This window comes from Delphinapterus leucas, chromosome 1, assembly GCF_059928025.1.
Source record: "Delphinapterus leucas isolate spDelLeu-1000000601 "Yukka" chromosome 1, BTC_Dleu_Yukka2, whole genome shotgun sequence".
Classification (NCBI taxonomy): Eukaryota; Metazoa; Chordata; class Mammalia; order Artiodactyla; family Monodontidae; genus Delphinapterus; species Delphinapterus leucas.
The window spans coordinates 152,107,142-152,121,979 of NC_143129.1; the positions used below are offsets into that span (position 1 = coordinate 152,107,142).

General features: G+C 49.4%; 1 protein-coding gene across 3 annotated transcripts in view; it reads left to right on the forward strand.

Moving 5' to 3' along the window:
* MKNK1 (MAPK interacting serine/threonine kinase 1) overlaps positions 1 to 14,099 on the forward strand; it is a 33,229-nt gene extending 19,130 nt beyond the window's left edge. For all 3 annotated transcript variants that reach the window (XM_089923201.1, XM_022575613.3, XM_022575615.2), the window contains 7 exons: positions 193 to 297; positions 3,390 to 3,445; positions 6,673 to 6,768; positions 8,901 to 9,095; positions 9,774 to 9,938; positions 11,397 to 11,440; positions 12,796 to 14,099. In XM_089923201.1, the coding sequence (XP_089779327.1) occupies positions 193 to 297; positions 3,390 to 3,445; positions 6,673 to 6,768; positions 8,901 to 9,095; positions 9,774 to 9,938; positions 11,397 to 11,440; positions 12,796 to 13,072 (938 nt within the window). In that variant the 3' untranslated portion in view covers positions 13,073 to 14,099. The remainder of the gene's footprint in view (positions 1 to 192; positions 298 to 3,389; positions 3,446 to 6,672; positions 6,769 to 8,900; positions 9,096 to 9,773; positions 9,939 to 11,396; positions 11,441 to 12,795) is intronic.
* Positions 14,100 to 14,838: the final 739 nt, after the last annotated feature.

Below are 14,838 nucleotides of genomic sequence, written 5' to 3' on the forward strand. Positions count from 1 at the left end.
AGATAGGCTTCCAGTTCTGTTTGGTCCAGTTTTGTGCTGGTACCTGCTCTGTGCCAGGTACCACACTGCTGCTGGACATTTAGCGATGAATAAGCCTATGTCCCCACCCCAAACTTTTGAAAACTTGGCCTCTGAGAAGTTACACTTACTAGAGCCTGAAAAGGCATTCCTCTGTGTCCCTCTGCTCTCCAGGCTCCATCCTGACCCACATCCAGAAGCAGAAGCAATTCAACGAGCGAGAAGCCAGCCGAGTGGTGCAGGATGTTGCCGCAGCCCTTGACTTCCTGCACACCAAAGGTTAGCCAGGCCTTGGCCGTGGTGGGTGGATTGGGCTGGTTGCCTCTGAGGACCAAGGGAGAGGGGCAGGCCAGATAGAGGGCTGGGCCAGGAGCTGGTACAGCTGGCAGGCCCACCCAGGTGGGTGAGGGGGCAGGCCAGGGTGGCTTCTAGATCTCTGATGTGAATGGTGGGTAGACATGGAGCTATTAAGCAGGATAGGGATACAGGAGAAAGAGCAAGGAGTAAAAAACAATGAATTTCATGGTGAACAAGGTATGTCTGAGTGTGTGTATGTGAATGATCCTTTACTAATGAAGAATGCAAAACTCATGCATAATATGACCTAGACTCTAATATAAATATTTGGGTATTATTCAGTCTAGTCTTTTAAAATATATCACCTGTATTTCTCTTTTCAAAATTGGCATGGTAGTATACCTGTAGTTTTATATCTTGTTCACAAATGGGAAATGCATTTTTCTATTAACATGGTGAGTTTGAGGTATCTGTTGAACACTGTGTAAATAGCAAGGTACTATTGTTTGAATTACACTTCAGTTTACAGTTCCTTAGCTAGGACTTTTGTAGTAGATTAAATATTTTTGCAAATTATATGTTTTTGCATTTCTTGAAATATGTTTGACTATTACATATGTTTTTAAAATTTGCCTAACAGCAGTGCCATGGCAAAAATGAATTCTGGCTTCACCTTTTTACCAGCTGTGTGCTCTCTCAGTAACAATGCCTACCTCCTAGAGCTATGGTGAGAATTAAGAGAGATAATAATGACATCATCAACAGTAGCTAACACTTACGTAGCCCTTGTTATGTGCCAGGCACTATCCTGGGCCTTTTATATGTATTGATTCACTTACATAATTGTGTGTCTCTTGTGTATGTGTTGTATACTTATAACATATACATATATAGGTGGAGCATAGTGCCCAGCACATAGTAGTTCTTCAGTAACATTTCTTCCACCCTCCTCCCCCACCAGGCAGAAGGCATTTTTACTCCGCATACTGATTCCCTTAAAATTACGCACTCTGCCTGGCGGGCGTGGGGGTCTCATGCTCTGAGACTTAGTTCTGCTCCCTTCACTTCCATGGACGTTGGCCAGCCTCATTGGTTGTGAGCACTCAGGTCCACTTGCAGGCATGCTGCTCCCGCATACCACTATGTGCCAGTGATACCGTGCAGACTGGTGAGACGTGCCGGAGGGGAGGTTCACCAGTCCACCTCGCTTCCTCCCGTGGCTGAGGAGAGTGCTCCATGCTGATGCTGCCCATGTTGGGGGCCTGACTTGCACATGGGATGAAAGTTCCTAGAAGGGGGTGTCTGTACTTTGCACAGCATGATGAATAGCAGCAGTTCTGTTTCTGAAAGCTGGGATGCATGTACGTAACACCGGCCTGACAGAGATTTACAACTGCTCCCCAAGCTGCCTCTGTAGATTGCAAAACTGGGTCACACTTTTTATAAGATCCATACCTTGGAGGGGGGTAAAGGCAGGTTTTTTTGTGTGTTTTTTTTGTGTTTGTTTTTTTTTTTTTTTTACCAGAATGCACTACAGGGAACAGAGGCTGGTGGTGTCTTAGGAGTTCTGAAGTGCTAGTTAACATCTAGCTGGCCAGCTGCCCATGTGACTAGAAGTTGGAGGGGATGAAAAACGATTTGCAGCTGAACTTGGCTGTTTTCTAAATAACTTTATGCTGGAAAGATGAATTGGGCTAGAACGGGTCAGCCTGAAACAAGTTCCGTATTTTAAATACTGGACATACTGCAGCTCAACCTCTGGGAAATGAACCGGAGCAGTTCGATGGCCGGTGTGCTCACGGAGGAGGCCCACTATTACAGCCTGACTCTCAGTTCGCAGGCCGGGGGACAACGGGGCCATCGGCACCTATTTGGAGAGTAAGCCTCCACGTGTGGCTCATGATCCTTTTGTGGGAGCATTTGCTGTAATGGAAAATATCTTTCACTTTTAACGCAGCGAGCTGCAGCCCAGCTCAATTTGTGCAGCCTGGACGTAGTCGCTCTGGGTTCTCATTCAATTATGTGAGTGATGAAGTTACTTAGGCTGCTGGAGCTCAGGTTCTTCTTCCCTAGTGGAGTGCCTCCTGCTGGGGATCTAGAGGGCTGCCTGAGAAGTTGATCAGCAAGGGAGTTGTAGTGAAGCAGAGTCTGCTTTTCCCCATTATTCCACGAATCCTCTGCTGCTTCCCAGTACTTCCAAGCAGTAGCTGTTTGGCTTTTGCTTGACTTTACAGCCCTCTATCTCTGTGCCGTACACTCTGCAGGAGGAAAAAGGAATGGGAGGTTTCTGTGTCCACCACTAGAACACCATGGCCATGAGTTGGTTCTTTGTCTCTGTCTTTGGTTAAAGGGGTTTGCCCCCAGGTGCCTTCTTGGCCAGTTCAGCAACTTTTAATGCCTCACAGGGTAGGCTGTAAATCTGCAGTCTTCTTCAGGGAGGTCTGACCAAAATACAGGAGAGGTTTCTCTTAAGAACAGCACCCTCGGGCCAAAGCTGTCCTTGCTGAGCTTCTGGCAGGACTGTCTTGGACATGCAGAGCAGGTGAGAAGGGAACCAGACAAGCTTTGGGAGACTTGTTAACTAACGCTTGATCCTCTGAACATTCAGGGAGTCCCACTGAAGGAATCTTTTTTTTTTTTTGAATCGGCCACACAAGAAGAAATGAGGTAGAGCAGTCCCAGCCCCCTGAGATGCTCTTAAACAAGGCACTAATTATTTCTTCATTGCTGTTCCAAGCATCGCTGTTTGCAGGGCTCTTTGCTCTGCTTCATATTAGACTGCTTATTCTGGGTTGTCAGTGCGGTGCTGAGAGGTAGGCTGGCTGGGATTCATTTAGCCCTTCTTATCCCTGACTGACTTCTAAAGCTTTCGCTTCAAAAGAACTTGCAGAATCAACTGTGCTTTTGGTTTGCGTCTCTGGTTACTTCTGCCTCCTGCAGCTAGTTGATTTTTTAATGTACCATAATTGGGAATTAATTTGCGAACAACAGCATTTGGAAAAAATTAATTGTGTGTGGAATGTTTGATACTCAAGTGCATATGTTAACCATTTCTTTGCTGTTTGTCATTTCAGGCATTGCTCACCGCGATCTGAAGCCAGAAAATATATTGTGTGAATCTCCAGAAAAGGTACTTAGGGCCTGATTTGGGATGTCACGGTTCATACTGACTCAGGGAAGCCACCCTTACTTTCAGTGTAAATCATTAGCAGCTCTCTCGGCCTCAGGTACCAAGTTGAACTGATTATTATAGGCACATGAGAATATTATACCTAACGGGTAGTGTTTCTACATCCCAAGTAGGGCTAATCCTTGGCCCTTCGGTGCTCTTTATCAGCAGATTGGCTTAAGCCTGAGTGTTTGTAAAATATATGAGACCTGCACAAAATGAATGTTTTCTAATCCGATGCACCTACCTTTAGAGCAGTAGATGTGAGTCAGACAGCACCTCCATCTTACATCAAGCAGGTCCCTGTAAATGATGTTTATGTTATGCTATATATGCCTGCCGGTGTCCACCACTAGAAGTGATAATTAGGAAGCAAGTTCTTGAACAGGGTTTCTGCTTCCATTTTTACTTCCAAAGATGCCCATTAAAAAGAAGGCATTTATACTTGGTGTTGAACAAATGCAGCCTATTTTAATCTTTATCTTAATCTATTAGTAAATGGAAGTGTTTGCATCTTCATAGCATGTATGAATTTGACAAAGTCTTTGTTTGTTAGGAGGGACTTAGGCCCAGGTGGTTTTGATGGCCCACATTCCTAGCTGTGTGTGTATACATGTGCCTATGCATGACACACGTGTCTTGGTCTGGATTAGGGGAGAACTCATAAATAAGGAGTGGCTGTGAGGGAACATGTGAGTCAGCCTGCTACTTACAATGCTTTTGTGGGGAATAGAAATGTATTCGCTCAAATAAATCTTGTGACTTCCTGTCAGTGGCTCTGGCATAAAACTTTCTGATTTATCATGATTATCATTATGGTTATTATTAATAATTATGTTTAACATTTCTTGAGCACTTAACATTGTACCAGGCACTTACACTTGTTTTATCTAGTATTTATAAAATCTCATGAGCTAGACACTGTTATTATATTCATTTTATGGGGATAAGGAAACTGAAGCTTAGGTAGATTTAGAAACTTGCCCAAAGTCACTCAGCTGTTAAGTAGTAGAGATTAAAACTAAGGTAGTCTGACCCCAGACTCCACTGGTGCTCTGAACTACGCTGTCATAGTGCCTCTGGTTTACAGTGTACTTTCATGTCCTTTGTTTCATTTGATCTTCATGACACAGGTTTGTTGCCCCTTTTTATGGCTGACGTTAAAATTAAGAGAGACTGAGTGTAAAAAGACATCATCAAGAAAGTGAAAAAACAACCCATAGAATGGGAGAAAATATTTGCAAATCATATGTCTGATAAGGGTTTAATATCCAAAATATATAAAGAACTTCTAAAACTCAATATCAAAAAGACAACTTAATTTAAAAATGGGCAAAGGGCTTGAAAAGACATTTCTCCAAAGAAGGTATACAAATGGCCAGGAAGAACATGAAAAGGGGCTTCCCTGGTGGCGCAGTGGTTGGGAGTCCGCCTGCCGATGTAGGGGACGTGGGTTCGTGCCGTGGTCCGGGAAGATCCCACATGCCGCAGAGCGGCTGGGCCCATGAGCCATGGCCGCTGAGCCTGTGCGTCCAGAGCCTGTGCTCCACAGTGGGAGAGGCCACAACAGTGAGAGGCCCGCGTACCCCCCCAAAAAAAAAAAACAAAGAACATGAAAAGATGCTCAACATCCTTAGTCATCAGGGAAATGCAAATCAAAACCACAGTGAGATACCATGCCACACCTACTGGGATAGTTACAATACAGAAAATAGAAAATAAAAAGAGTTGATGAGGATGTGGGGAAATTGGGACTCTTCCCCATCGCTGGTGGGAATATAAAACAGTTCAGCCACTGTGGAAGACAGTTTGGCAGTTCCTCAAAAAGCTAAGCATAGCATTACCATAGCACTCAGCAATTCCACACCTGTGTATATACCCAAAAGAGTTGAAGACAGAGACTTGAACATCAATGTTCATAGCAGCACTAGTCATAATAGCCAAAGCCGGAAACAGCCCAAGTGTCCATCAACAGATGAATGGCTGAACAAAATGTGGTATATCTATATAATGGAATATTGTTCAGCCGTAAAACAGAATGAAGTTCTGACGCGTGCTACCACATGGATGAACCTTGAAACCAGTATGCTAAATGAAATAAAAGGACAAATTTTGTGTGATTCCACTTATATGAAATATCTGGAATAGGCAAATTCATAGAGACGAAAAGTAGATTAAATGTTACTGGGGCTGGAGAGAGGGGAAATGGGGAGTTATTGCTTAATGGGTAGAGTTTCTGTTTGATGTGATGTGAGTTTTGGAAACATACTGGTAATGGTTGCCCAACAGCATGAGTGTAATAATGCTACTGAATTGTACACTTGAAAATGGTTAAAATGGCATGTTTCTGTTATATATATTTTAACCACAGTGAAAAAGAGAAGCTAAGTGAAAAAGAAAAGAAGAAAGCTAGAATGTAAGGCAGAGAAAAGGGAGGGAGGAAAGAAAGAGAGGTGGGAGCTGCAGTAGGTAAATGGCAAATGGGGCCTAGCACTTTTGACTGGCTGCTGTGCTATTCCACCACGCAGGCCATTCTCATGCACTCGCACAGCGCCTCCCACTTGGCTCCAGAGATGACTCATGCTCTCTGCAGTCTCAGGCGCAGCATCTAGTCCCAGTGGACTGGGCTGCTATGTTGATGCTGCCTAGAGTGACCAACCATCCCAGTTTGCTCGGGCCTAAGGGATTTCCTGGAATGCAGGACTTCCGGTGCTTAAACCCAACAAAACCCCAAGTAAGCAAAGACGGGTTGGCCACCCTAAGCCACCTGAGGTGGTCAAGGGTTTTATGCAAAACTCCTTTGCCCTGCAGTGAGTGAGCTACAAGGAGTCTTTCAGGAATACGTGCTAACTTCTCTAACTTCTGAGTTGCAACCTACATTGTTGGCGAGAGTTCCATAGGTTTGCTCCTTGTCTTATACGAAGTTCGCAACCACAGTCTGACCCCGTGTAGTGCACACATTTTCTCCTAGTCGGGAAATAAGGAAAGAGCATGGAGAAGAGGACACCTTAGGACAAATCCTCAGGTGATTTCTAGTTCACTCAAGAAGAGGAAACATGACTGCCAGGTAAAGCTGGGCTTCAGTGTGGCAGCCACACTGTGGCAGTATATACCCACATAGACACGCTGTCTCCTTACGCCCCTTGGCTGCTCCTATTTGTAACGTTGCTTCCTGCTTTCCGTTTCAGGTGTCTCCGGTGAAAATATGTGACTTTGACTTGGGCAGTGGGGTGAAACTGAACAACTCCTGCACCCCCATAACCACACCAGAGCTGACCACTCCAGTATGTATGGCTGGGCACCTGTGCCCTCTCCTTCTGAGCTCCTGTCCCTAATGCTCTGGAGACCAGAACAGAGGGCTAAGGAAGGGAAACCAAGTGTATCTGCTGCTGCCTGAGTTGTTGTTTGGCCTCACTTCTTATCTTCACAACCACCCCCATCCCCCACCCCTCCCCTGCTTAGGTGCTAGTGGAACTGACATTAGAGCTTTCAGTTTGGGGTGGGTGCACTGCTAATGCGGAGACTAATTATACCCATAAGAACGGGCTCAGCCCTGACTCCTGACCCAGGTGAAGACAGACACTGCTCTCAGCCCACTCTTGCATATGAGCATGTGGACAGCTCCCATTCCCGTGGTGGAGTCGGGGCACGTCCACCTTACGGTGAAGGTTAGGGAGCGTGGCCTCTGGCAAGAACTGAGAGGTCTTTGCACGTAAGGGCCTGGCTGAGTTATCCTGTTGCTTCTCTTACTTCCCATTTCCTGCCCAGATGGTGCTGCTGGGAGCTATTTCTTACTAAGACATCTCTTGTACATACTGGATATACTATAATTATTATAATTCTTTTGAGATTTGCACACTTCAAAAGTGAGTTTTCCTAATTTTTTTTTTTTTTTTTTTTTTGGCTGCATTGGACCTTTGTTTCTGTGCGCGGGCTTTCTCAAGTTGCGATAAGCAGGGGGCTACTCTTCGTTGCAGCACGCGGGCTCAGTAGTTGCAGCACACAGGCTCAGCAGTGGCGGCGCACGAGCTTAGCTGCTCTGCGGCACGTGGGATCTTCCCAGACCAGGGCTCAAACCCGTGTCCCCTGCATTGGCAGGCGGATTCTTAACCACTGCTCCCCCAGGGAAGTCCCTAATAATCTTTTTTTAAGACGTTTTAAAATATGCCCATGTCTCATTCTAAGCAACATTATTAGAGATGTCTCTGTATTAGCTTCTACTACACTGAGCTACCTTATTCTCAAAGGCATTAACTCTGATTGCCAATAACAAAGAAAATGTCCTTTCTCCACTCACCATCTTCCCATCAAATTAGTTGTGTGTGTTGCAAGGCTGGGGGGAGGGTTGCCTCCTGGTGAGCCTGAAATAATGAAGAGGGAAGCAAAAAGTTTGTTTTGTTTTTATCAGCAGTCTTCTATGCAAGTATGGGAGGAAGGACTCCTGGATTCTTGTCCTGGGTTTGCCACTGATGTGCTTGAACAAATCCCTGTCCCATTCTAGTCCTTGGTTTTCCCATCCATAAATGGGAGAAGTGAGGAGATCAGCTTTGTTCTAAGAGCTCTCCTAGCTTTGATGGTCTCTTAATTCTAAATTCTTATTCTTCCATGCTCAAAGCTAGCAGGGAAGCTTGGCAGGACTTCACTTTAAGAAATCCTTGCTGGGCTTCCCTGGTGGCGCAGTGGTTAAAAATCCACCTGCCAATGCAGGGGACACAGGTTTGATCCCTGGTCCGGGAAGATCCCACTTGCCACAGAGCAACTAAGCCTGTGTGCCACAACTACTGAGCCTGCGCTCTAGAGCCCATGAGCCACAACTACTGAAGCCCGCATGCCTAGAGCCCGTGCTCCGCAAGAAGAGAAGCCACCACAATGAGAAGCCCGTGCACCGCAACCAAGAGTAGCCCCCGCTCGCCGCAACTAGAGAAAAGCCCGCGTGCAACAACAAAGACCCAACTCAGCCATAAATAAATAAATAAATAAATTTATAAAAAGAAAAAGAAAGAAAGAAATCCTTGCTTTATGGAATTGGATCTCCTCCCAAGAGCTATGCTCCTGGTACATTGAAGTATCTGCTCACTGAGTGACTGTTTACAGAGAGCCAGGGCAGGGAGAGATTCCTGGAGCTTCTTGACCAAGGGTCTCTGCCTACTGGAGAAGGACCTGAGAAGATAAGGTGACCTGGAACTAACTGGTCCTGTGGATTGTGGGGAATGATAGGACTCAGTTTACAAATGTCTAGTGGCCCAGCTTTTCTAAGTGCCTGGGTGGCACCAGTCAAGCTCTCTGGCTGACTTTCTCAACAGCTTCTTACTCTGCAACTCCATCCTCTTGCTCAAGTCCCATTACGGTCCCCTCCCTGTGACTAAGCCTCTCTCTTCTCTGCCATTTCCCCATCTCCACCTCTGGCCCCGCCCAGTGTGGCTCTGCAGAGTATATGGCCCCTGAGGTGGTAGAAGTCTTCACGGATAAGGCCACTTTTTACGACAAGCGCTGTGACCTGTGGAGCCTGGGTGTGGTCCTCTACATCATGCTGAGTGGCTACCCGCCCTTTGTGGGTCACTGCGGAGCCGACTGTGGCTGGGACCGGGGAGAGGTCTGCACAGTGTGCCAGGTGAGCACAGGGCCTGCTGGGAGGTCAGGTGGCTGGGGGAGGCCAAGCAGGACTGGGCTTGGTGATTGTGCCTGATCTGGAATGGGGTGTATCGTGCCCTTCCCTCTCAGTCCAAGAGCAGCCACCAGGTGAGATGGAGATCATCAGGCCCTCAGTCCAGAGAGGAGTTCAGGGGAGGATTGTTAGAGAATATCATTCCTGAGCTGAGTGAGTCTCAAAGGAGGAGTCTGGCCCCCTCCAGGAGGGGAAGAGAGGCAAGAAATGCAAGCAGAAGGAACAGCACGAGCAAAGATAGGAGGTTTGAAACAGTGGTGTATGTTGAGGGAGGAAGAGGAAGGATAAGGATTCTGGTGGCGGGAGATGAGCCCGGTCATCTGGATGGAGGGCCCTGGATGAAAGGCCGAGGAATTGGGCATTGTTCTCTAGTTGACATTCCTCACTCATCACCCACCTGGCCCTCCAAGTAGCATTGCCATCCCACCCACCCAGGGTGTTCTCTGTGGTTGGATGATTTAGGGGAGGGTGGGGGTTGGGGAAGGGGCCCTAGTCTGGGAAATACCCAGGCCACTAGCCGCAGGTGCAGCTGAGGTCGATTGGACCCACATGATCAGACCATGACAGGCACACCCTGCCCATCCCCTGGCCAGTGTGGCCTCAGTAGGAATTTTCTTTACCTAGAACAAGCTGTTTGAGAGCATCCAGGAAGGCAAGTATGAGTTTCCTGACAAGGACTGGGCTCATATCTCCAACGAGGCCAAAGACCTCATCTCCAAGCTCCTGGTTCGAGACGTGAAACAGAGACTGAGTGCCGCCCAAGTTCTGCAGCACCCGTGGGTGCAGGGGGTGAGTGACTGGTTGGGGGGGTGGGGGCGTCCACCTCTTCAGGGCTGCTGCAAGGCATGAGGAAGCTCTGACACCCCCGTGGCTGATCTCAGCTGGAGGGAGCCGGATGGCAGCTTCAACCCCTGTGCACGTAGAACTGAACTGACCCCTGGCCTAACCCCACACCGAGTGCCTTACAGATATCACTGACTCGGCTCTAACCTTGGCCACAGACTAAGCCCCAGGCGGCGCATGCCCCTCTGGAATGGAAGAGGCCTCTGGGAGATTCTCCATGTGCGTCCCACTATTGGCAGAGGCACCCAGCAGAGGGAGCAGCCTGGATGGTAGCACCATCCCCTTATACAGAAATTTCCTTAGCTGAGAGCACGCAGAAACAAGGCCTTTCCACCCTGCTTGCTGTGCGGCTGCACTGGGGGCTCATAGGTTCCCCTTGTGCTGCTGGGGTCTGGCTGCAGCTTTCCTGAAAGGCAAAGGCTGGTGTTTTCCCCAAAGGAAAGCTCCAAGTCTTCACTAGAAAACATTTTTAACCATCCTCCTCAGTTAATCATGATACCAGACCTCTGTCCCTCCAAAGGGTCTGCCAAACCTCCTGTGATTTACTGTGTCTTCTTGGTCTGCCAGTCCCTAGCCAGCCTCAGTGGAAGGAAGCAAGCGTTGCCAGCCCCAGTTACAGGTGGGAACCCAATCCATGGGTCTCCAAGTGGCTGATTCCCAACCACCCAAGAGCTGCTGCAGCCACCCAAGTGCTGCACCACTGAGCACTTACCACATGCCAGACACTGGCAGTAGTGGGAGGAGCGAGACCCAAGCTCTGTCTTCATGTTCTGATGGGGAGAGGGAACCAAGGGAATAAATGATAGGATAGTACGTCAAAAGTGTTATCAAAAGTGTTCAGGGGCTTCCCTGGTGGCGCAGTGGTTGAGAGTCTGCTTGCCGATGCAGGGGACACAGGTTCGCGCCCCGGTCCGGGAAGATCCCACATGCCGCAGAGCGGCTGGGCCCGTGAACCATGGCCACTGATCCTGCGCGTCCGGAGCCTGTGCTCTGCAACGGGAGAGGCCACAACAGTGAGAGGCCCGCGTACCGCAAAAAAACAAAACAAAACAAAAAAGTGTTCAGGGCACCAAAGGACAAGGACCCACCTCTGCTTGGGACAGGGGTTGGGGGGCAGCAAGGAAGGGGGACTGTCTCATGGGAGAAGTGACCCTGGAGCTGGGTCTCGGAGGGTGATTAGGACTTTGCCAGGTAAAGAGAGGGCTCTCCATGCAGAGGCAGCTCGGTTGGGGTCTGTACCTTGCTTTCTGTCTCCTTGGAAGGTCTGACCCTGCAGGCATGCATGGGCAAGTCCCTGTGCTGGGCCCGAGCCTCTAGTACCCTACCCACTCTGCTGGCTTGGGTGGGGGCAGCTCTTGAAAGAGGGAGCAGCGCTTACCCACACATCTGTCCTTCCCGTTCTAGCAAGCTCCAGAAAGGGGACTCCCCACGCCGCAAGTCCTCCAGAGGTAAATGCTCCTGCTGCACTCCACGCCCTTGCTCATTTGGCTTTGACTTCCCCTCAAGCTCTCAGCCACACTGGGGCCCATCCCCCTGTGGGGGACGGGGAGTCCATCTCTAGGCGCAGGTATCCTCTTCCTGAATGGGCTCCTGGCCCCCCTCTCCTTGCTCCTCTTCCTTGTCTCCCTCTACACTAGGTCTGGCTCCCTCTCTTCTCTTCTTCCACCTGGATGGCTTCCCCTGCCCCAGCATCTTTAAGATCCCGCCTTAGGCTGTTTGCAGGAGAAAAACCTGTTTTCTGGATCCACATGAATCCTAACTGGAAATCACTATTTACAGCCCGAAGCATACCAAGGTTTCCTTCTACCACTGCGGGTTGGTGAAAGTAGCAGGAACCTGGGGCCTTGTAAGGCAGAGAGACCAAGTGTCATATATACTGCTAGACAAACAATAATAATGGCCACTGTATAGGAAATACTTAACCACCCGCCAGGTATCGTACTAAGGGCTTTACATATATTGAATCTCATAAGCTTTATGATACATTTAAAAAAGAGGTGCTCCTATTGCCCCATTTTATAGATGAGAAAACTGAGGTATAGATAAATCAAGTTAACTTACTCAAGGCTACACAGTAGCCTAGGGAGTGGGACTTTGAACGCAGATGTGTTTGACTCTAGTGCCTTTTAACACTAGATCATGTTCCCAGTGAGCACTCCCTATTCCCCAAGGGCCAGGGCTAAATAAAGCCTCATGGGAAGCCCTCTGGGAACCAACCTCCTGGCCAGTTTCCGGGAGTTAAACAGGGAAGTATTACACCTTTATAGTCACAGTTCATTTGAGCCCAGCTTGGGTTCCTCCCTGATTCTTTAGAGCTGCATCCAGATGCCTTGAGGCTCCAAACCTCAGATCCACCTTAGAAAACTGATTCAGCAAACCCAGAGTGCCCGTTACATGCTAGCCCTGAGCTGGGTTCTGGGGACACAGACGTAAAGGCACAGCCCCTGCTCTTGGAGCCCCCTGTCCTGACAGGGGAGAGCGATGTACGTGGGTGAGTTTCAAGTGCCATGACCCTTCCTCTGGTAGAGCGTGTGCAGGGCTCAGAAGAGGGGGCTCTGGATGGAAGGCGGCACTTGTCCCAACTCTTAAGTCCAGAGACTGTCCTTGAGGCTCAAAGCCTTTCCAGCCCCAGTGAAGTCAGATTCCAAACCCATGCAAGAACTTCAGAGAGCAGCCTGTGCCAGCTCAGAAAATTCCAGTGGGAGCATAGTACTGCAGCAACTGGTGCGGGTGTCGAGGAGCTGGCTGGCGGACCCCACTGAGCCCTGCCTCCCTCTCTTCTCTGCTTCCCCCATCCCTGCAGAAATAGCAGCACAATGGACCTGACGCTCTTTGCGGCCGAGGCCATCGCCCTTAACCGCCAGCTGTCTCAGCATGAGGAGAATGAACTGGCGAAGGAGTCAGAGGCGCTGGCCGAGGGCCTCTGCTCCGTGAAGCTTTCCCCTCCCTCCAAGTCACGTCTGGCCCGCCGGAGGGCGCTGACCCAGGCAGGCCGCAGTGGAGACACGCAACCGAGCCCAACACCCACAGCGCTCTGTCCCACTCCGGGCCCCAGGCCTGGCCCCACTGGAAACCTGTGAGGGGCCTGCTCTGCGGCTCCATCCAGGCCTTTTCATCCACAAAGGCTCTCGTCCTCCTTTCCCCAGAGTCCTCAAGGAAAAAGCTTTTTCCTAAGGGGTTGTCTTTGAAAGGCAAACTATCACTTGTCACTTTGCATAATTGCCTGCGGCAGGGACATCTCTTTACTGGGCTCCTGCCCACCTGCTCACCCGCCTGCGGATCGAGGATCCAGCCCGCTCTCACCGGCTGGGGCTGCGGCCTTCAGGGAGCCAGCCTTGAGAAGCGTCAGTTGACAGAGGCTCTTCCCTCTCTCTGCACTGTCACCCCCCTCTGGCGGTCCTTCCACCTTCCTCTGTCCTCCGGACGTCCTCCCCCTTGGCTGAGGGAAGCCGTCCCCTCGATTCAGGGGAGGGCAGGGAGCCTTCTGCATTCAGGAGGCCGGATCCGTCTTCCAGTCGATGGCTCAGAGAAGCACATAATCTTTCTTTGCCATGACCAAAATGTGTCCGTCATTTATCATCCTCTACTTTGTTTGGGATTGCTGCTGAAGTCAGTATTATTTCGTGTTTTACAATATTTGGCATTTTTTCTAACCGTGCTCTTCCGACAAAGATGAGACTTTAAACTCCCACTGTGAGCCCACGGACTTTGCAGAGCTCTTAGGGTTCATTTTTCTCTCCTGAACCTCCATGCACTTGGAGGGTTTTAATGAGCTACTTCCTGTTACTCTAACTGGTTTTAAGCTGTTCAGATGATGAGTGACTCAGAGACCAGTGTGTCTGCTGCTACCTTCCTCGAGCCTGGTGTGGAGGGCAGCGCAGGTCTGGGGCACTGAGGAGCTCTGTGCCTGATGTGGAGCCAGTCCGGAGGCTGCCCAGCCACCCTGGTCTGAGCCGTGTGGTGCCTTCTGCTGGGGAGCTGATAGCTGAGCATCAGCGGAGCTGCTTAGTTATCTAAGAAAATCGGTTTGCATATGTCAGATGTTTTGACAACACAAGGATGTTATTATGCATTGTGCTTATTTTAATAAAACTGTTTTAAATTCTAGTGCCTTCCTGGTGGTCCTTTCTTCACCTGCAACCCTGAGGAGGAGACAGGCCTTCTAGAGAGGGGCTGGGTCCAGCCAAGGGGGGTTGCCCCTTGTCAAGACCTCTGAATATAGCACAAGGTGAAGAAGGGATCATTGCTTCTCTTTTTTCGGTGAGGAAATGAAATTCATCAAACATTTGTCAATCTCCTTTTCTGTGCCAGGACCCAGAGATAAGTGGGAAACAGCCTCTGCCTTTTAGGATCTCCCTATCCAGTGGAAGAGGCCGTGTCAGCAACCATCACACAAGCTGGCTTCAAAAAGCACTTTAACAGGCGTGCCCTGTACCCAGCGCAGCCCACCCACCCAAGTGGAGCAGAGTCCCGTCTGTCTGAAGCAGCACTAAGCCTTTCTTGTGGCTCCATCGTGTGCCTGGGACTGTGCTTGTCCTGCCAGCGTTAGTAACAAAGAAAAATGGCCCCTCGATCCACAGTCCTCACGTTCTTCGAGCAGAAGGCTTCTGTGCGCATTGCCTTAGTAATCCTCAGAACCAGACTCAGAGGACTGTATGGGGAGGGCCTTTAGAAATTCCCAAGGAGGTGGCAGAGGGAGGTCTGAGTGTCAGGGCAGAAGACTGAGCGCTGCTGCCAGCTTTGCTCCCTGTGGGAGCAGAGAGCCGAGATGGGGTGCGGGGCTCTTCCCTGTGGGGGCAGGTCATGGGCCAGGCTGCCAGGTGTTCTGCACTGTGAATCCTCCATG